Raw genomic sequence first — 22,585 nt, 5'->3', positions numbered from 1 at the left:
AGGGGAGTGGGACTAATTGGTAGCTCTACCAAAGAGCCAGCACAGGCACGATGGGCCAAATGGCTTCCTACTGTGCTGTATCATACTATGAAAGGTGGTAACCCATTTTAAATAAACAGGTTAATGCCTGTTAAAATTAAAAAATAGTAGGCAACTTAGGTGTGCATAAGCTAATATTTCAAAGCCCTCCCTAGTCTTGAATCTGTTATTGCAAAGGGTTGGATTATACCTGTCCAGAAGGCATGAAGCCAGTTCGCTTGTGCAGTTTCTACACCCTCCTCTTCATTCAGTGTCTTCAACATGATACAGGAATGTTCACCAGTCAGATCATTCTGCAGTTAACACAAAAGCTTAATTAAAAGCTGCAAATTGCTAACTCTTTCAAATGACCGGTTACATTACAGTGTACAAAGGCTCTGGTTTCTCAAAACTTGAAAATCAGCAGATTTTGTTTCCTACACTGTCTGGTAAATATTTTGATGCAAAATTAGGTAAATGCAGTATCTCAGTTATAATGTTTGACAAGGTTATTACTTCGGGGATTTGAGTAATCACTGTTGGACTATAACCAATCAAAACAATTCTAACACAAATGTCTAGCAACCATCCCCCACATTTTGGCACTACTAGCCATCGCCTCCTACTAATGCAAGTTAACCTTCAATCTCTTTCCTTTCCTCAAGACATCATTATCAATAATTACCCTTGACCTCATAGCATGGCTTTCCTCCAATTTTCAATTTAATTAATCCAGAAAGAAAAAAAGCCAAAAAAAGTTGCTCGGCTCCATCCCTGGAAGGGCCTCAATGTTACCCGAGCATAGCTGCCCTATGTTCTTGGAGCTGGTATTTTCAAAGTTCCTACCGTTACATCACAGCCACTTTTCATAGAATCAACTTTCTCTCACCAATGTTAGCATTAGCTTTAAAACAGTCTCCATCACAGGCCATCTCCCTCCAAACCCCAGATGTCAAAGATGCTACAATTATCTCTCATACTCTCAGGCTTGGATTTACTATCTCCCCTTGTTCCTGCTCTCTCTTCCCCTTGAGTTGATTACTTTCTTACATTCCCTCAAGCCCACTGTCCCACCATGAATGTTGTTGCCTGGCCCCTGCTCCAGGTAGAATTCAGAAGATGTGGAGGAAGGCACTTGAATCTAGTGCAATCAGGTCGCAATGTTCTTTTCTAGTAAGCTTTAAGGATCGAAACATTTGCTATTGGAAGGGCTAATATCTGTGGATGTTTGAAGAAGATACCATATGGTTATTTGTATAACTATAGGTTGGTATTGCTAATAACATATATCCCCGATGTATTCTCTAACACTATATCTATTTTATGTCAGTTGTACAGCTCAATAATAAATGGTAAACCAACAACATAACTTTTAGCCATTTCAAACAGATTACAAGTCAACAACCTGCTTGATGAAGGGGATTAACCATAGCATATCTATTATGTGCACTTTCCAACTTCACAACCATTACCATATCAACAAAGATCATCTTCAATCTCCTTAAATACATCTTGCTTTAGAATAAAAGGTCTTTCATCAGCGAGGGTGTGACAAGTCATTACCATGGAAACAGTATTCTCTGGAAGATTTGCTTTTACAGACTATCAGCATTTTTCAGTAAGTAAAGCTGTTCAGGATAACATCCTTCCCAATGGTTAAAGCAAACTTGACTATAATTACTAATTCTGATAATATTGAAGTCTCTGATTTTAACCAGTACAAATGATTTATTATAGGAAGGTATTTTTCAATGAAAACGGTTCTCAAATAATTTGTAAATATTACCTCCTTTAAACACCAAGCACAAGAGATTGAGAACCATCCAATTGCTCTGTAATTTTCACTCGACATGCACAATCTAACTTGACCAGCTGATGGCGCTCTTTATTAATACAAAAATCAGCAGATCCCAAAAAAATCTCCCTTCCTCCACCATCGTACAATGGGTCACCACTAATCCAAACCAGCTGCAACCCAACACTTTTCAGACTAGGGATTTACTGTACAGTGAATTTGTTCCACATATAAAACAATTCTTTTCAACAAAATTTTATTAGTGTGCCAATTCAATTTGTTTATATAGTACTGTGCAATTTGTTTAGACAGTAATGCACAGTTATCATAGAATGGTTACAGCACAGAGGGAGGCCATTTGACCAGTCGAGCCCGTGCCGGCTCTCTACAAGAGCACTTCAGCTAGTTCCACTCCCTTGTCCTTTCCCCTTAGCCCTGCAAATTTTCTTCCTTCAGGTACTTATCCAACTCCCTTTTGAAAGCCGCGATTGAATCTGCCTCCACCACCCTATCAGACAGTGCATTCCAGATCCTAACCACTCGCTGCGTAAAAAAGTTTTTCCTCATGTCGCCTTTGGTTCTTCTGCCAATCACCTTAAATCTGTGTCCTCTGGTTCTCAACCATTCCGCCAATGGGAACAGTTTCTCTCTATCTACCCTGTCTAGACCCCTCATGAGTTTGAACACCTCTATCAAATCTCCTCTCAACCTTCTCTGCTCTAAAAAAAAGAGAACAACCCCAGCTTATCCAATCTATCCACGTAACTGAAGTCCCTCATCCCTGGAACCATTCTTGTAAATCTTTTCTGCACCCTCTCCAAGGCCTTCACATCCTTCCTAAAGCCCAGAATTTGACACAATACTCCAGTTGAGGCCGAACCAGTGTTTTACAAAAGTTCCTCATAACTTCCTTGCTTTTGTACTCCATGCCTCTATTTATGAAGCCTAGGATCCCATATGCTTTTTTTAACCGCTTTCTCGACCTGCCCTGCCACCTTCAACGATTTGTGCACATATACCCCAGGTTTCTCTGTTCATACACCCACTTTAGAATTGTACACTTTAGTTTATATTGCCTCTCCTCGTTCTTCCTACCAACATGCATCACTTCGCATTTTTCCGTATTAAATTTCATCTGCCACGTGTCTGCCCATTTCACCAGCCTGTCTATGTCTTCTTAAAGTCTACCACGATCCTCCTCACTGTTCACTATACTTCCAAGTTTTTGGTCATCTGCAGATTTTGAAATTGTGCCCTGTACACCCAAGTTCAAGTCATTAATATAGATCAAGGAAAGCAGTAGTCCTAGTACCGACCCCTGGGGAACACCACTGTACACCTTCATTTCAAGCACTTTCTGAATATAAATTAATTATTTCAAGTACAATATACTAGGTGTTCTGACAAAAGGTCACTGACCTGAAACGTTAAATCTGTGTTTCTCTCTCCACAGATGCTGCCTGACCTGCTGGGTATTTCCAGCACTTTGTTTTTATTTCAGATTTCCAGCAATCATAATATTTTGCTTTTTTTTAATATTAGGTACTCTCCTCCATTCCGATTATTAATCTGTGCAGACTAAAGGCATTCGGATCAACACATTCAACTAAAATTGTGAATTCAAGGAACTTACAGGTGTCTGTCTTAGATATACTGGAACATATCCCGCTCGCTTCCAGAACCTTAAAACAAAACAGAAGTGCACATTTAAAAAAGTTAAGAGTTTGCCTGGAAACCACTTTGGTACAAAACTTCTAAATTAACTCCAATCTTGGTCCTAAGGACATCTTTGTATTTTTCTTTAATCCAGTAACACAACAGTCACATTCTTACAAATTGCTTTTGCACACTTCCACATAACTGATGCCCTGCAACAGTAACTGGGAGAACATTTGCATGAATGGTGTACAGCCTAAGCTCTATACAAGCTATGGGCACCATAGCATAGCACATTCGTGCGTCCCTGGAGATGCGGTCTCAGTCTCATTTTAACCAGTAGAATGGAAGTAATGCAACAGATTCCAATTCCAACAATCTACCATTATATCTTCTAATTGTGAAATATATTGCTTGGAGTAGGAATGGCCTTTCCTCCCCTCTCTGTCCAAAATGCCATCGTTTTCATTCAAGCCGGCCAGCCAAAAAATCTAATGAAACTTGCCCGAGGTTAAGAAAATTTGAGCATAGACTGTAAAGTCTAGGATTCTTCCCTGCAATCCTCAAGTCAAGAGCCCAACATTCTACTGTTAGGGCCACTGGGCCAGCAAAAGATAGATTTTATATGGCATACACGGAAAAAATTTGGAATGGGTAAACAGCAATCAAAATGTTAATCCACAAAACAGAGATTTAATAACTGGAGGACCCTGAAGTTGTGCAAGTGCACGAGACACATGTGTGAACAGACTAAGAATTCTATTTATTTTACTTGCTCAATGCAGCCACACTGAAGAATTTGGTTATCAAGCTTAAAATGTCTGTTGTTGCAGGTATTGCTGCCTGAAAGATATTGCCTCGAAGCACTATGCTGTGGGTGGAAATACACTATGGCTTAAAGTATTTGGAGTTAGTACAGAAATAGGACCCATCTGGAAGACTTGGCATTTAGATTGTCTATTACATTGCTGCTCCAAAGCTATCCCTTACCCTACTGAAGACAGTGAACACAGTAAATACTGCAACCATCTCCCTTGGGAACACAGACATTTTCAGCTTTCAAAATCTGCACGTGCCTTTTGCCAACTAACTTCATTTATTAATCATTCAATCAGGGGCTGACAGCTCTAGTACGAGGACAAGATTATTTTTTTAAAGGGGTTCACTTTGAGGCTTTGCATTTATTAGATCACTGTCAATAACCCAGCACATATCTGTCATAAAGAGTGCCAGTAAGTTATACTCTAAATGTTATTTACCAGGAAAGTTGAAAAATCAGAAATAAAAAAATAGAAAATACTGGAAATGTACATCTGCTTGATCAACATTTGAAAAGAGAACAGAGAGATTAACATTTCAGATAGAAGCAGAGAGATTAACATTTCAGATAGAAACCAGTCATCAAAATCTAATTCTGATCAAGGGTTTTGACCCAAAACGGTAACCTGTATTTTCTTTTATAATGCTGGCAGGCCAGAGGTGAACTTCCAGCATTTAATACTATCCAAAATTATTTTATAGTTATTTTAATATCTTGGATTCTGTGATAAAGCAAATGACTAAGTCAACAGGGTGCTTCAAATACTTCCTCAGGTGATTTACAAGAAGAACATTTTCCAGATTGTGCCCATGCTCAACTGACCACGGTCCAGAGAAGAAAAGCAGTTTTCCCCAGCAAGCTTCACTTCCTATGCAAGTTTATAATTGCAAAATAAAAATTTGGGAAACCTTTTAGAAAAATTGTTAATATCAATATACCTTATTTGGGGAAAAACATGCAGCTCTTAAATGAGTTGAGAGTCAAAATAGGAAACTTCTTAAATTATTAAAAACCCAATCACCAAAAGATACCAATTTTATTAAAAAAGGGTAAATGTAACATTCTAAACAGACCAGCATACGAGATGAACAGACATTGTAACTTACTTCAGCAGTTGTGGTGTGAGGCCATAAGATACACCCAGGTAGTCAAGTTTTTCTGTTGGCCGCTCACCGAGTTTCAGCAGTAATGGTGGCAAATCCCTGCGTGGAGACAACATCTCTTCTTGTAAACCTACAGCCTGAGTAAATGAAAGGTTTTACGACGATATAAATCAGGACCATTTTATCCTTCAGGCTCATTCACAAAAACAATGTTTCTATGGAGTCAATAGCTGTGCAGTTTAAAAAAAAACACATTCCAGCACCAGTTTCAAATGGGTTAACCATTTTCCTACTGGAATAGTAATTACTAAGAATAAATACCCTACACACCAAGCTCTTAATCTTAACTATGTTACTGATAGGTGAGACTAGAACTAGGGGGCATAATCTTAGAATAAGGGGCTGCCCTTTCAAAACTGAGATGAGGAGAAACTTCTTCACTCAGAGGGTAGTAAATCTATGGAATTTGCTACCTCAGAGAGCTGTGGAAGCTGCGACATTAAATAAATTTAAAACGGAGATAGACAGTTTCCTAGCTGATAAGGGAATAAGGGGTTACGGGGAGAGGGCAGGGAAGTGGAGGCGAGTCTAGGTTCGGATCAGCCATGATCCTATTGAATGGCGGAGCAGGCCCGAGGGGCCGTATGGCCTACTCCTGCTCCTACTTCTTATGTTCTTAATAGGCACTTCTCCACAGAAAGGAATAGTAGAATAGGAAAAAAAGGCCAAGTTAACAGGGTGCTTCAACGATCTACCTCAGGAACACGACCTGAAGCAAGTAGGACGTTGCCTGCAACTAAGGAACGAGGCACGGTTGAGGGGGAAAGCAGAGAAACAAGGATCTAAAAATAGGGGAGAAAAAAAATTCTGGAATAGAGAAATAATTTATCCAACAGACAAATCTGAGGCTAATAGTTCAGGTGTTGGATGCACAGCATACATTATAAAATGGAGATCTAAATTTAAAGTTGCATACTCAAAGAATACCATTAAAATAAAGGGAGGGAAGGGGAACAAGAAGCGTGCGCGAGGTGCGCGCGGACTTGTGCATTGCGTACCCCTAATTTCCATGTATTGCATGTGTAAAACCGGAAACGAAGTCACCATTATTAATAAACACCACACTAGTTGGAAGTAGCTATGGTTTACAAATATTCAATAGGGCTGCAACGTACAAGTTAAAGAAACATTTATTAGAGTTTGCACGACATCCTTTGGTAGCAGCATCCACAAGCACAAGTTCAGCTTTAACTTGTACATCTATAACACCCAATTCTATCTCTCCACCAACACGAGTAATTCTAGAGCAGTTGCTGCACCATCTGAATTCCTGGCTGACATCATGTTCTGGTGAATCAAAGCTTCCTACAGCTCAACTTTGCCAAAACTGGAGCTATTTGTAAGGCTCTTACTACCTCCTGTGTGACTCTGGCACCGATTCCATCAACTCCCTGGCTGTGCACTCATGCACAAACTTAATGTTCTCTTTAATACCGAGCTGAACTTTCTACTCTAATTTAAACTCTATTAACAACACTACTCCTTGTGCTAAAAGGGAACAGTAGCCTAGTGGTTATGTTACTGGACTAGTAATCCAGAGGCCTGAACTAATGATTCGGAGATGCGGCAGCTGTGGAATTTAAATTCAGTTAATTAAATAAATCTGTAATGGTGTCCGTGAAACTACCGGATTATTGTAAAAGCCCATCTGGTTCACTGAGGTCCTTTAGGTAAGGAAATCTGCCGTCCTTGTCTGGTCTGGACTACATGTGACTGCAGACCCACAGCGATGTGGTTTTCTTTTCACAGCCACTCAGATGTAACAAACTGCTACAAGGAACAAGAAGAATAAAACTGGATGTCACGCCCAGTCAACCCAGCAAAGTCCTCCTCACTAACATCTGGGGACTTGTGCCAAAACTGGGAGAGCTGTCCCACAGACTAATCAAGCCCGACATAGTCATACTCACAGAATCATACCTTTCAGCCAATGTCCCAGACTCCTCCCTGGGTATTGTCCTGTCCCACCAGATGTGGCAGCACGGGAGGGAGGGAGTGGCCCTGCGAGTTCTCAACATTGACTCCGGACTCCATGAAGTCTCATAGCTTTAGGTCAAGCATGGCATGGAAACCTCCTGCTGATTACCACCTACCGCCCTCCCTCAGCTGATGAATCAGTACTCCTCCATGTTGAACACCACTTGGAAGAAGCACTGAGGGTAGCAAGGGCACAGAATGTACTCTGGGTGGGGGACTTCAATGTCCATCACCAAGAGTGGCTCGGTAGCACCACATCTGACCCAAGTCCTGAAGGACATAGCTGATAGACTGGGCCTACAGCAGGTGGTGAGAGAACCAACACGAGGGGAAAAACCTCATCCTCACCAATCTACCTGTCGCAGATGCATCTGTCCATGACAGTATTGGTATGTGACCACCGCACAGTCATTGTGGAGACGATGTCCCATCTGCACACTGAGAATGCCCTCCATCATGTTGTGTGGCACTATCACTGTGCTAAATGGGATAGATTGAGAACAGATCTAGCAGCTCAAAAGAGGGCATCCATGAGGCACTGTGGGCCATCAGCAGCAGCAGAAATTGTATTCCACCACAATCTGTAACTTCATGGCTCAGCATATCCCTCACTCTACCATTAACATCAAGCCAGGTGACCAACCCTGGTTCTCTGAGTAGTGTAGAAGAGCACACCAGGAGTACCTAAAAATGAGGTGCCAACCTGGGAAGCTGCAACACAGGACTACATACATGCTAAACAACAGAAGCAGCAAGCCATAGACACAGCTACAGACAGAGCTAAGCAATCCCACAACCAACGGATCAGAACAAAGCTCTGCAGTCCTGCTACATCCATTCGTGAATGGTGGTGGACCATTAAACAACTGACAGGGGGAGGAGGCTCCATGACCATCCCCATCCTCAGAGATGGCGGAGTCCAGCACACGAGTGCAAAAGACAGGCTGAAGTGTTTGCAACCATCTCCACCCAGGAGTGGATGATCCATCTCGGCCTCCTCCCGAGGTCCCCACCATCAGAAGCCGGTCTTCAGCCAATTCGATTCACGCCACGTGATATCAAGAAACGGCTGGGCGCACTGGATACAGCAAAGGCTATGGGCCCCAACATCCCGGCTGTGGTGCTGAAGACTCCAGAATTAGCCGAGCCTCTAGCCAAGCTGTTCCAGTACAACTACAACACTGACATCTACCCGACAATGTGCAAAACTGCCCAGGTATGTCCTTGTGGCGATTATTCTTTATGTTAGTAAGAAGTATTGTGATTGGTTGTTTGTTTCCTGCCTTGGGATATATGCTGTAATCTCATTGGTAGTTGATATCATGTGATTTGTGGTGGCCATCTTAAATTCAGTTCTTTCTAGCTTTGGTTGGGACTGGGTGTGGAAAGATGTGCTACAGGATTTTAAAGTTAATAAATTGAAATGAAGAATAGATTTGCCTTTCTAATCTAGGCTTTATTAACTTTAAAATCCTGTAGCACATCTTTCCACACCCAGTCCCAACCAAAGCTAGAAAGAACTGAATTTAAGATGGCCACCACAAATCACATGACATCAACTACCAATGAGATTACAGCATATATCCCAAGGCAGGAAACAAACAACCAATCACAATACTTCTTACTAACAAAGAATAATCACCACAGTCCTGTCCACAAAAAACAAGACAAATTGAATCCAGCCAATTACCACCCCATCAGTCTACTCTCAATCATCAGCAAAGTGATGAAGGTGTCGTCGACAGTGCTATCAAGCAGCACTTCCTCCTCAATGAGCTCACCGATGCTCAGTTTGGGTTCCGCCAGGACCACTCGGCTCCAGACCTCATTGCAGCCTTAGTCCAAACATGGACAAAAGAGCTGAATTTCAGAGGTGAGGTGAGAGTGACTGTCCTTGACATCAAGGCAGCATTTGACCGAGTGTGGCATCAAGGAGCCCTAGTAAAATTGAAGTCAATGGGAATCAGAAGAAAGACTCTGCACTGGCCGGAGTCATACCTAGCACAAAGGAAGATGGTTGTGGTGGTTGGAGGCCAATCAGCTCAGCCCCAGGACATTGCTGCAGCAGCTCCTCAGGCCAGTGTGGTAGGCCCAACCATCTTCAGCTGCTTAATCAATCACCTTCCCTCCATCATAAGGTTAGAAATGGGGATGTTCGCTGATGATTGCACAGTGTTCATTTCCCTTCACAACTCCTCAGATAATGAAGCAGTCTGTCCCCACATGCACCAAGACCTTGACGACATTCAGGCTTGGGCTGATAAGTGGCAAGTAACATTCACGCCACACAAGTGTCAGGAAATGACTATCTCCAACAAGAGAGCGTCTAACCACCGCCCCTTGACACTACCATCACTGACTCCCCTAACATCAACATCCTGGGGGGTCACCATTGACCAGAAACTTAACTGGACCAGCCACATAAATACAGTAGCTACAAGAGTAGGTCAGAGGCTGGGTATTCTGCAGCAAGTGTCTCACCACCTGACTCCCCAAAGCCTTTCCATCATCTATAAAGGCACAAGGAGTGTGATGGAATATTTTCCACTTGCCTGGATAAGTGCAGCTCCAACAACATTCAAGAAGCTTGACACAATCCAGGACAAAGCAGCCCGCTTGATTGGCACCCCATCCACCACCTTAAACATTCACTCCCTCCACCACCGGCGTACCATGGCTGCAGTGTGTACCATCTACAAGATGCACTGCAGCAACTCGCCAAGGCTTCTTCGACAGCACCTCCCAAACCCACGACCTCTACCACCTAGAAGGACAAGGGCAGCAATCGCATAGGGACACCATCACCTGCAAGTTCCCCTCCAAGTTACACACCATCCTGACTTGGAAATGTACCGCCGTTCCTTCATAGTCACAGAGTCAAAATCCTGGAACTCCCTCCCTAACAGCACTGTGGGAGGACCTTCACCACACGGATTGCAGCGGTTCAAGGCGGCAGCTCACCACCACCTTCTCAAGGGCAATTAGGGATGGGCAATAAATGCTGGCCTTACCAGCGACGGCCACATCCCAGGAACAAATTTTTAAAAAACCTTCATGTGTAACTTTATTACCTCAAAGACTTACTTCTCTAATGCTCTCCTTGATGGCCTCTTACCTCCACAAACTTCATCTAATTCAAAACTCTATGGTTCGAGTACGCTCCTGCACCTGCCTCTTGTCCACTTCAACTCCACGTCCAAGATTCGACTTCTTGTTTTTAAATCCCAGAGTCTTGTCCATCAAATTTGGGAATTTTCTCCATCCTGAACCTCTGCCTCCCTGACTCCAGATTACCACTGACCCCTCCACTTTCCTGGAGATTTTCAGCCATTTCTTTGCCTCCTCTTTCCTTGCTTTCAAAAGACTCCAAGTCCTATCTACTTGACTATGCCTTCAGTCCGCGGTCTCCAAATTATTTTGCTTCCTGCACAGCATTCACCTTCGGAAGGCGTTTGACAAAGTACCACATAGAAGGCTGGTTAACAAAATTGAGGCTCATGGAATAGGTGGGTCAGTGGCAGCTTGGATAAGGAATTGGCTTAAGGACAGAAAACAGCGAGTTGTTTTTCAGACTGGAGGATGGTAGACAGTGGTGTTCCCCAAGGGTCAGTGCTGGGGCCACTGCTTTTTTTGATATATAGAAATGACCTGGATATTGGAATACAGAGCAGAATTTCTAAATTTGCCGATGACACCAAACTTGGGGGGGGGGGGGGGGTAGCAAACAGTGATGATGATACCAATCAACTGCAACAGGACATAGAAAGGCTAGCAGAATGGGCAGACAAGTGGCAGATGGAATTTAATACAGAGAAGTGTGAGGTGATGCATTTTGGCAGAAGGAACAGGGAGACACAATATACACTTAATGGCACAGTTTCAAAGAGTGTGCAGGGACACAGGGACCTGGGAGTTAATGTGCATAGGTCCCTGAAGGTGGCAGGAGATATTGAGAGAGTGGTTAACAAAGCATATGGGATCTTGGGCTTCATAAATAGAGGTATCGACTACAAAAGTAGAGCAGTTATGCTGAACCTTTATAAAGTGCTGGTTAGGCCACAACTGGAGGATTGCGTCCAGTTCTGGTCACCACACTTTATGAAGGATGTGAAGGCCCTTGAGAGGGTGCAGAGGAAATTTACTAGAATGGTTCCGGGGATCAGAGAATCTTAACTACAAGGACAGGTTGGAGAAGCTGTATTTGTTTTCATTAGAGCAAAGGAGGTTGAGGAGTGATTTGATAGAGGTGTACAAGGTTATGACGGGTTTGGATAGGCTAGACGGGGAAAGGATGTTCCCACTAGTTGATGGTACAAGGACGAGGGGACACAGATTTAAGGTTTTGGGCAAGAGGTACAGGGGGGATGTGAGGAAAAACTTTTTTACGCAGCGAGTGGTGAGGACCTGGAACTCGCTGCCGGTGGAAGCGGAGACACTCAATGTTGTCAAGGGGAGACTGGATAGGCACTGGAGGGAAATAAACTTGCAGGGCTACGGGGATAGAGCGGGGGAATGGGACTGACTGGATTGCTGTACAGAAAGCCGGCACAGACTCGATGGGCCTCCTTCTGTGCCGTTATGACTATGACCTCTCACCCCTGCAAAGTGCTTCAACACCTTCTTTTACATGAGGGACATTATATGAATATAAATTGCTACTGAGGAATCGGGGAGAAGAAACAAGGTGTAATAACACCCTACATCCGTACCAGTACAAAAAGGGGTACAAATTAATTTTGTCTCCTAATGCCAATGAGCGTTGCAGTAGGTTTATGGCAGAATATAGGACCGCATACAGATTAAATCTACCTCATTCTTTATCAGCTCTTAGTCCTCTATAAAACATGTTAAATTATTCATTACTTTGTTGAATTAACTAAACTCAGCTGTGGTGGCAGTAACGGTGCTGTAACTGACCTCAGCACTCACCCAGTGGGAAGGAGAAAAATCTTATTGTTTATAGGAAAAAAGTACCAAAGGGCACCGAAGGAAAGATACGCCAGCAGAAGTCAATAGCATCAAGGGAGCAGAACAGAAAACTGGCAAAAAACTCAACCAACTTGAAATTGGAGTACACAAAGTTATATTATAGAAAAAAAAATTTCAATGGTTAGAAGCTTTCTGAAATTATTGAAGTCCATATGCTGCATTGGCTACTAAATATTCGTAAACCTTCAAAGAAATGGGTAAGAGATTCACAAGGGTTAGCAATTCAGATCGAACAGACACAGTCTTGAGCCTCTGAATGAATAAAGTAAAATTCCTTTACCAATTCCACTATCATTTGTAATTTTAAACTCATCTCTTCATACCTCACTGCTGACGGTGGTTATCTCGGTAGATTTATGGCTCCCTTGCTCCTCCAGACAAGGGAATTTCCCTTCATAATACATTTGTAGCAACTCCAGAGCTCGGCTTCCATATCCCATCTAACCACAGGAACAAAGAGAAAAAATTACAAATAGGCTGTAATGGATTATTGCAAACAATAATTAAATTGTCATCTGTAATTGTGGAATTAGTACTTAAAAGTTTTAAACCCTTGAGATATTTGGCTGTATCCTTTTCCCTCACATTTGAGTATTAATTGACTGTATTCAAATCAATCAGTTCTCCCCTTTGATGGCTACCAAAAGCTTTAACTTAATTAAGCTCGAGTAGGCTCAACCCAATTCTCAGTGGCACGATTGCCCAATATAAATGGTCCTCTCACTAACTCACATGCACGAGGTGCTCTTCTGGGTGTGTGGGGTTAATTACATCATCAACGACTTGATTTGAGTGTCAACTGTGAGATAAGGTTAAATGCAGCCCTTGCTGATGCAATGAAAGCATTGTCTCTCTGCTGTCTATAAACGGTTTTAATTGAAAAGATTGGGGAAAAAAATCTCAATTCAGCTCCTAATGGACAGAGACACAAAACTACCCCGGGGAACTACAAGAATTTGGATATATGAAACTACAACGTCAGGCTGTGCGATGGAAGTATAAACTATTAGCTCACCAAAACAGAAAAATAAACTTACCAAGAGTGGCTCGGTAGCACCACTACTGACCGAGCTAGCAGAGTCCTGAAGGACATCGCTGCCAGTCTGGGCCTGCAGCAGGTGGTGAGAGAACTAACACTAGGGAAAAACCTACTTGACCGCGTCCTCACCAATCTACCTGTCGCAAATGCATCTGTCCATGATAGTATTGGTAGCAGTGACCACCGCACTGTCATTGTGGAGACGAAGTCCTGTCTTCACACTGAGAACAACCTCCATCGTGTTGTGTGGCACTACCACCGTGCTAAATGGGATAGATTCGGAACAGAACTAGCAGCTCAAAACTGGGCATCCATGAGGCGTTGTGGGCCATCAGCAGCAGCAGAATTGTATTCCACCACAAAATGTAACCTCATGGCCCAGCATATCCCTCACTCTACTATTACCACCAAGCCAGGGGACCAACCCTGGTTGAATAAGGAGTGTAGAAGAGCATGCCAGGAGCAGCACCAGGCGTACCTAAAAATGAGGTGCCAACCTGGGGAATCTGCAACATAGGACCACATACATGCTAAAAAGCAGAAGCAGCATGCTATAGGCAGGGCTAAGAGATCCCACAATCAACGGATCAGATTAAAGCTCTGCAATCCTGCCGCATCCAGTCGTGAATGGTGGTGGACCATTAAACAACTAACGGGAGGAGGAGGCTCCAAGAATATCCCCATCCTCAACGATGGTGGAGCCCAGCACGTGAGTGCAAAAGACAAGGCTGAAGCATTTGCAACGATCTTCAGACAGAAGTGTCGAGTGGATGATCCATCTCGGCCTCCTCCTGAGGTCCCCCACCATCACAGAAGCCAGTCTTCAACCAATTCGATACACTCCACATGATATCAAGAAACAGCTGAGCGCACTGGATACAGCAAAGGCTATGGGCCCCGACAACATCCCGGCTGTTGTGCTCAAGACTTGTGCTCCAGAACTAGCCGCGCCTCTAGCCAAGCTGTTCCAGTACAGCTACAACACTGGCATCTATCCGACAATGTGGAAAACTGCCCAGGTATGTCCTGTCCACAAAAAGCAGGACAAATCCAATCCGGCCAATTACTGCCTGATCAGTCTACTCTCAATCATCAGCAGTGATGGAAGGGGTCATCGACAGTGCTATCAAGCGGCACTTACTCACCAATAACCTGCTCACTAATGCCCAGTTTGGGTTTTGCCAAGACCACTCGGTTCCAGACGTCATTGCAGCCTTGGTCCAAACATGGACAAAGGAGCTTAATTCCAGAGGTGAGGTGAGAGTGACTGCCCTTGACATCAAGGCAGCATTTGACCAAGTGGGGCATCAAGGAGCCCTAATAAAACAGAGGTCAATGGGAATCGGGGGGAAAACTCTCCACTGGCTGGAGTCATACCTAGCACAAAGGAAGATGGTTGTGGTGGTTGGAGGTCAATCATCACAGCCCCAGGACATCGCTGCAGGAGTTCCTCAGGGCAGTGTGCTAGGCCCAACCATTTTCAGCTGCTTCATTAATGACCTTCCCTCCAACATAAAGTCAGAAATGGGGTTGTTCACCGATGACTGCACAATGTTCAGTGCCATTCACAACTCCTCAGATAATGAAGCAGTCCATGCCCGCATGCAACAAGACCTGGATGACATTCAGGCTTGGGCTGATAAGTGGCAGGTAACATTCATGCCACACAATTGCCAGGCAATGGCTATCTCCAACAAGCGAGCATCTAACCACCGCCCCTTGACATTCAATGGCATTTCCATCGCCGAATCCCCCACTATCAACATCCTGGGGGGTCACCATTGACCAGAAACTTAACTGGATCAGCCACAAATACTGTGGCAACAAGAGCAGGTCAGAGGCTAGGTATTCTGTGGCAAGTGTCTCATCTCCTGACTCCCCAAAGCCTTTCCACCATCTACAAGGCACAAGTAAGGAGTGTGATGGAATACTCTCCACTTGCCTGGATGAGTGCAGCTCCAACAACACTCAAGAAGCTCGACACCATCCAGGACAAAGCAGCTCGCTTGATTGGCACCCCATCCACCACCTTGAACATTCACTCCCTCCGCCACTGGCATACCATGGTTGCAGTGTGTACCATCTACAAGATGCACTGCAGCAACTTGCCAAGGCTTCTTCAGCAGCACCTCCCAAACCCACTGCCTCTTCCACCTAGAAGGACAAGGGCAGCAGGCACATGGGAACACCACCACCTCCAAGTCAAACACCATCCTGACTTGGAAGTAAACCGCCATTACTTCATCGTCGCTGGATCAAAATCCTGAAACTCCCTCCCTAACAGCACTGTGGGAGTACCTTCACCACATGGACTGCAGCAGCGGCTCACCACCACCTTCTCAAGGGCAATTAGGGATGGGCAATAAATGCTGGCCTTGCCAGCGACTCCCACATCCCAGCAACAAATAAAAAATAAGACATGTACCATATATACGAACACTATTCAACACTCATTTACAGTAAGTTATTAGGTAGCAACAGATTTTGAGACTAGTGGACAACCAGATAAATGGACATGTCTTCCTTTTTCCTCAACCGAGGATTCTCCTCTACTGTGGTTGACACGGCCCTTGACCGTGTCCGTTCTATTTCCCGCACTTCTGCTCTCACCCCTTCCCCTCCCTCCCGGAACCACAATAGGGTTCCCCTTGTCCTCACCTTTCACCCCACCAGCCTCCACATTCAACGGATCATCCTCCGCCATTTTCGTCACCTCCAGCGTGATTTCACCACCAAACACATCTTCCCCTCACCTACCCTTTCAGCATTCCGAAGGGACCGCTCCCTCCGCGACACCCTGGTCCACTTCTCTATCACCCCCAACACCCCTTCCCCCGGCACCTTCACGTGCAACATATGCCCTTTTACCTCCTCCCTTCCCTGGGGCCCCAAACACTCCTTCCACGTGAAACAGCGTTTTACTTGTACAGGAAACTTTATGTTATCCGGAGGCTAAATGTCCGGCAAGCTCGAGCCACCGGCAAAAATCAGGAGCCGTTTTGTTACGTTTTTTTTCTTCTCGTGGCTTTTTTTTCCAACAGTCAGGCTCTGCAAAGTCTCTCTGAAGCTGTTGCTAATGATAATAATAATAATAATAATCAACTTTATTGTCATTGTTAGTGCACAAGTGCAGTACAACGAAATGTAGGCTTGCGGCTCTCGAGAGTGTACATTTAGATTAAGACATTTAAACATTCAACATACATTTGGCTTGTAATACATTAACATAAACATAATAAAGTGCATTGGCAGATGTGCAGGCTTTAGAGTTTATTTGTGGAGTTCAGTAGGATGACAGCCCTGGGAAAGAAGCTGTTCCTAAATCTGGTCGTTCGGGTGCGAATGCATCTGTAGCGTCTCCCAGATGGCAGGAGGGCGAACAGACTGTGGCTGGGGTGGGTAGGGTCTTTGATGATGGTCAGTGACCTTCGTAAGCAGCGTTTCTGGTATATGTGCTCTATGGTCGGTAGCCGGGTGCCGGTAATGCGTTGGGCAGTTTTGACAGAGACGCTTCCAAGGTACGGCTGACTGTTTAGAAGCTGTTGCTAAGCAACAGTGTTTGTTGGCAGATACGGAGCTGAAAAGCCCCGTATGCTTCAACATTAACGCTGGTGTGTCCGGCAGTTTTGAGGGAACGGCAACAGCTCGGTCCCGTCGGTGCCGGATAGCACAAAGTTTCCTGTACTTCTTGCAATTTAGTATACTGTATTCGCTGCTCACGATGCGGTTTCCTCTACCTTGGGAAGACCAAACGCAGATTGGGTGACCGCTTTGCGGAACACCTTCGTTCAGTCTGTAAGGGTGACCCTGAGCTCCCGGTCGCCTGTCATTTTAATTCTCTGCTCCACTCCCACTCTGACCTCAGCCTCTTACACTGCTCCAATGAAGCTCAACGTAAACTCGAGGAACAGCACCTCATCTTTCGATTAGGCACGTTACAGCCTTCCGGACTCAACATAGAGTTCAACAATTCCAGACCATAACCTCTGCCCATCTTTTTTTTCTTCTCTCTTACATGGCCGCTGTCGATCATTCTGCCATTGCTATTTACACGTCATCTGGAGTCATCTTTTGTTTCTTAACTTGTCCCATTACCATCTCCTTTTGCCTTGCACCTTCATCCCTTTTGTCTCAATCTCTCCTGCCTTCCATCCTATCACAGACCTTCCCTTTCGTTCTTTCCTCTACTCCCCCCTTTCCCTGCTCCTACACTTGCTTAAAAACCTGTTCCATCTCCAACTTTTTCCAGTTCTGACCAAGGGTCATCGACCTGAAACGTTAACTCTTGTTTCTCTCTCCACAGATGCTGACTGACCTGCTGAGTATTTCCAGCATTTTCTGTTTTTATACCAGATAAATGAAGACATTTTAACATTCCTTCTTTAAAGAAAAGGACTATATTACCCCTTGGTAATCCGGGTGTACTGCAATTCGGATAATACGTCCCCCAGACAAGCTTCCAAAGTCAGGATCCTGAAACTATAAAAAAAAGGTACTGTTCAGTTAACGACAACACCTGTAATTAAAGAGTCAGGAGGTCCATCCCTTACTTTTAGTGACTTGAAACTTGCAGGAAGATAAGCCAGTGAAATAACATTAAATTTTCCCATTTATTTTGTACAGTACAACAACTTCAAGTAGAAATCAAAACAAGTTCATCAATGAGTTAAGGAGTGAAGGCACTGCCCTGTATTACTGAGCAGAGCAGAAGGTCCCAAGCTGAATCCCTGGTCTGTGACAATGTATCTGATTTTAGCCAAGGAAGGGAAGGGAGGCGAGTCCAGGCAAAGGGAAGGTTTCCCAATCACCATCTCTAGTCCCTAGTGAAAAGTACATGTTTATGAATGTAGGGCAAGAACAGGATCAGCTTGACTGGGATAATCTCCACGTACACATGAAGAATGGCCATTTGGGTGAGGTACCCAAAGGCTGATGGTGCCTGCTACCTGGGCAACTGTATCGCAGCATGAGTCAGTACCTTCAAAAAGGTGGAGGAATGGGAGAAGATTGAGGGAAAAGGAAACTTAAAACAAGAATACAATACTCAGTGGGCAGATACATTTGGTCATTGGTAGCTCACCGGCTAGCATGCCAACAGAAAAGCAGAGAAGTGCTACCTAAGGAAACCATTTAGAAGGTTAAGGGGTGATTTGATTGAACCTTTCATGGTATTAAGGGGAACAGATAGGGTAGAGAGAGAGAGAAACTATTTCTGCTGATTGTGACCCCAGTCCTAGAATCCCCAGTCTAAAAATTAGAGCCAGACCTTTCAGGAGTGAAATTAGGAAACACATCTACACACAAAGAGTGATAGAAGTTTGGAACACTCTTCCGCAAACAACAATTGCTGCTCGATCCAATTGCTAATTTAATCTGAGATTGATAGATTTTTGTTAACCAAAGATATTAAGGGAAATGGGGTTAGGTCGCAGATCAACCATTGAATGGCGGAATAGGCTCGAGGGTCTAAATGGCCTACTCCTGTTCTTATGATCCCATGCCCTACAACATCCAGACTATCCTGCACATAGAGCCAGACACAAAAGTGAGAGAAAGTTTCACATTAAGTCTTTTGCAGTCTGTCAAGTGGTATAGTCAAGCATTACAGATATTCACTGTCCACCATCTTACCTGCTCTGACACAGTCCAGGGAATGAGATCTCCAAATGCTTTCTTTCCACGGGAGAGGCTGTTCATTACAGACTGACTAGAGATCTCTCCCTCAAGGCACACCTGGCAAGAACAAAGAAAGAAATAACTTGTACTGACACTGGAAATACATCAGAAGATGGGGTTTGTAGCATCTCTCATAATACCAACAATTATTTCACTCAGGTGCCTCTAACTGGAACCTACAGAAGATGCAGTGCCCTTTGGTAAGTCATTACTATCTTAATGTTTTGAAAGCACCCCAAATCATAGTGTTCGTATTTTGCATGGTAGATGAAAAAAAGGCATGAAGGATAAGCAGACACCAAGCCAGATTGCCCACATCCGTCATCATGCCAACTATATCTGCAGGCTAGGTGTACCTGGCAATACCAATGGGAAATTGACTCCACAGGTACTTTACAGTACTGTACAGATGCAGGGAGCCATTTACAGTTCTGTCCCATCTGCTGCAAGGATCATCTGCATACAACCTGTACCATAGGTAAAGCACTATCAGTTGAGTGTCAGTGCACTTTTCATCCACATCCTCAAAGTCTAGCATAAGCCAAACAGACTGCCGACAGATGAATGGAACAAGTGAACGATATATCAGTTATCATGCTGCTGATAAGTCTGCCTGTATCTATACCACATATTTAACATAAAGAAACATCCTAAGGTATTTCAAAATAAACAAGTAAATGGGACACCAAGCCAGCAAGCATAAGCCAGCTATTGCAACTACTTTGCTACCAACTAGCACCAAGTATGACAGTTGCCTAATTTTAAAGGACTACCAAATTTCCAAAGTATAAAGACCAGCTGTAAACATAAGAGCAGGGGTAGGCCATTCGGCCCCTCGAGCCTGTTCCGCCATTTAATGAGATCATGGCTGATCATCCAAATTCAGTACCCTGTCCCTGCTTTCTCCCCATATCCCTTTAGCCTTAAGAAATACGTAAGTACGTAAATTGTCATCCTCTAGGGAGTGCCCTTCAGTGCCAAAAAGAGTAACCCTCCATCCATCCTCCTTATGCAGCTGCACATCCAAATAAACTATGAAAAAAGGGGTTCCAATGCCATAACACACCATCTCTTGACCATATATTAATTTCTAACCCTATATATGCAGCTTTAAGCAGCCACTTCCCTTTAAATTTTCCCACCATGCAACATCAGCAACTCTTCAAAGTACTTTTGCCCCCTCTCCACTGAATTCCCAGCGGCCAATGCAGGCGAGAGTTTGCCTGTGTAAATCTAATCGGGTAAATCATCCAATTACAGACAATCTTGTGAAGTTGGCATTTGACCAAAGCACTAGGACTGGAAAGTTCCCCTTTCTAATGTTTATGGCTTCTCAGAATGTGATTGTGGAAATTATATTAATTTGTGCTGACATCCACTAAGAAATGGATAGAAGTGGTACAAACTTATTTCATTTACAACCCTTCAACATCCAGAGAAATAGACCTTTATAACGGCTTGATTCAAAGTGATGCTGAGCTAAAGAACATTTGGAAAAATACACCACCTGGCCTCGGTGATGCTACCCCTTTGACTAAAATGACACAACCAAGGTCAAATTGCAGTGTGATATCTGCAAACAGATGTTTAATACTTTTGTATGAAACTCTTTTGTCTCCATTAAAACCACAGATAAAAGACTTTCACACAAGGGTACTAACATCATATAGTATGATTTCATCCCAAGTATATCTGATAGCTTAACTGATACAGCAAAGGACTGTAATGGAATATAAAACAGTATACAAATCTGGCCACGCAAGTATAAATCTTATATAACAATATGTTGGAGCATTTGGTTGGATGATCTTAATTTGCAAGTGAATGCTCATCAGTGACCCTCATGCTGCACATTACCTGAATGACAGCAAGTACTTCTGGCAGTGAATTCTGAGTAGGCTGCACCGGGGGCAGCAAGCAGAAAAGATGGTGAGCAGGAGCATCAGAAAGTAACTGAAGGTCATTAGGGGTGTTCTGTGGAGATTTCAAAACAGGTTTCATTTTTTTTTAAACTTCTGAAGCAATGGCTAACAGGCAGTGAAGAATTAATCGGTGCCTTAAATGTAAAGGAACATTCCAAAGTGCTTATCTCCTGGCAACTTTGTCAACTTTCCAAGCATACATATTCTTCAGTAATTGTCTAGAAAATGTTTATTCTGAATACTCTCAACAGATATGATTTAAAGCAGAGACTCATACTTATGCTTCACAAGAATAAAGTTTTTTTTTTTTAAAACATTGTAAAATTTCAACTTTGCCTAGAAAATTCTAACCAATTAGAGGGGGTGCAACGAAGGTTCACTACATCAATTCCTGGGATGAGAGGGCTGTCCTAGGAGGAGAGATTGGGCCTATACTCTCTGGAGTTTAGAAGAATGAGAGGTGATCTCATTGAAACATACAAGATTCTGAGAGGGCTTGACAGGGTAGATGCTGAGAGGTGGTTTCCCCTGGCTGGAGAGTCTAGTACTAAGTGACATAGACTCAGGAGAAGGGGTTGGCCATTTAGGACAGAGATGAGGAGAAATGTTTTTGCACAGAGGGTTGTGAATCTTTGGAATTCTCTACCCCAGAGGACTGTGGATGCTCAGTCATTGAGTATATTCAAGGCTGAGATCGATAGATTTTTGGACTCTAAGGGAATCAAGGGATATGGGGACCGGGCGGGAAAGTGGAGTTGAGGTCGAAGACCAGCCATGATATTATTGGATGGCGGAACAGGCTCAAAGGGCTGTTTGGCCTACTCCTGCTCCTATTTCTTATGTTCAATTACATATAACAAGAAACAAACCGAAAATCGGCTACAATAGGTGAACAGCTTCTGCAAATGCATTATAAAATTTAGTTCTTACAAGCAAAGAAGAGCATTATTAAAGCTTATCATCATGAGAGTTAGGACTTTAGGTTGCAACTCAGAGCCTCACCTTGTAATGGGATGCCACATACAGAGACATCAATCTCTGCAGAAAGGCCTCAGATGCTTTGTGGTAACAGAATAATGTGTCCCTGTTCACATAGTAGCTGTAGTAACAGTTAAGGTAAGAAACTCTGTGATCATCATCAAAAGCCCCTGGATCTACTACTGGGTGTCCAAACTACAGCGGTGGCACATGAAGCCGAAAAGCTCTGGCAATCCAGGCCACAAAGCCTACCAGTTCTATCTGAATTTATAATACTCGCTGGTTTATCCTGTCTGAAGTTAATGCACCTGAAGGTTTGAAAAGGACAGTTCATTGCACTGTCACCTCACTGGGGAATAAATCCTAAATCAGAACATCAAGACATGCTACTATGCATAGTTTCAGATATATGCAAACTAACAGGAACACTTTTGTATGTTGCCCGTACCACTCCAAGGAGTGCACCCACGTGGGCCAAGACAACAACACATACTATACGCCTAGTTTTAAGACAGAAATTTCAGCTTCAAGATTTTCTGTTTAATGATGTAC

General features: G+C 43.6%; 1 protein-coding gene across 3 annotated transcripts in view; it reads right to left on the bottom strand.

The window, feature by feature from the left end:
* The window catches only part of nat10 (N-acetyltransferase 10), a 64,971-nt gene that overhangs the window by 13,478 nt on the left and 28,908 nt on the right, over positions 1 to 22,585 (bottom strand). For all 3 annotated transcript variants that reach the window (XM_086008058.1, XM_086008056.1, XM_086008057.1), the window contains exons 15-22: positions 22,058 to 22,154; positions 20,991 to 21,107; positions 19,089 to 19,190; positions 17,862 to 17,936; positions 12,742 to 12,858; positions 5,396 to 5,529; positions 3,447 to 3,495; positions 230 to 332 (exon numbers count right to left, since the gene is read on the bottom strand). In XM_086008058.1, coding sequence (XP_085864184.1) covers positions 230 to 332; positions 3,447 to 3,495; positions 5,396 to 5,529; positions 12,742 to 12,858; positions 17,862 to 17,936; positions 19,089 to 19,190; positions 20,991 to 21,107; positions 22,058 to 22,154 — 794 coding nt within the window. The remainder of the gene's footprint in view (positions 1 to 229; positions 333 to 3,446; positions 3,496 to 5,395; positions 5,530 to 12,741; positions 12,859 to 17,861; positions 17,937 to 19,088; positions 19,191 to 20,990; positions 21,108 to 22,057; positions 22,155 to 22,585) is intronic.

The sequence above is a fragment of the Somniosus microcephalus genome, chromosome 15 (assembly GCF_052327205.1).
Source record: "Somniosus microcephalus isolate GS21.2 chromosome 15, FLI_Smic_1.0, whole genome shotgun sequence".
Lineage (NCBI taxonomy): Eukaryota > Metazoa > Chordata > Chondrichthyes > Squaliformes > Somniosidae > Somniosus > Somniosus microcephalus.
This window is presented reverse-complemented; position numbering and strand designations above follow the sequence as displayed.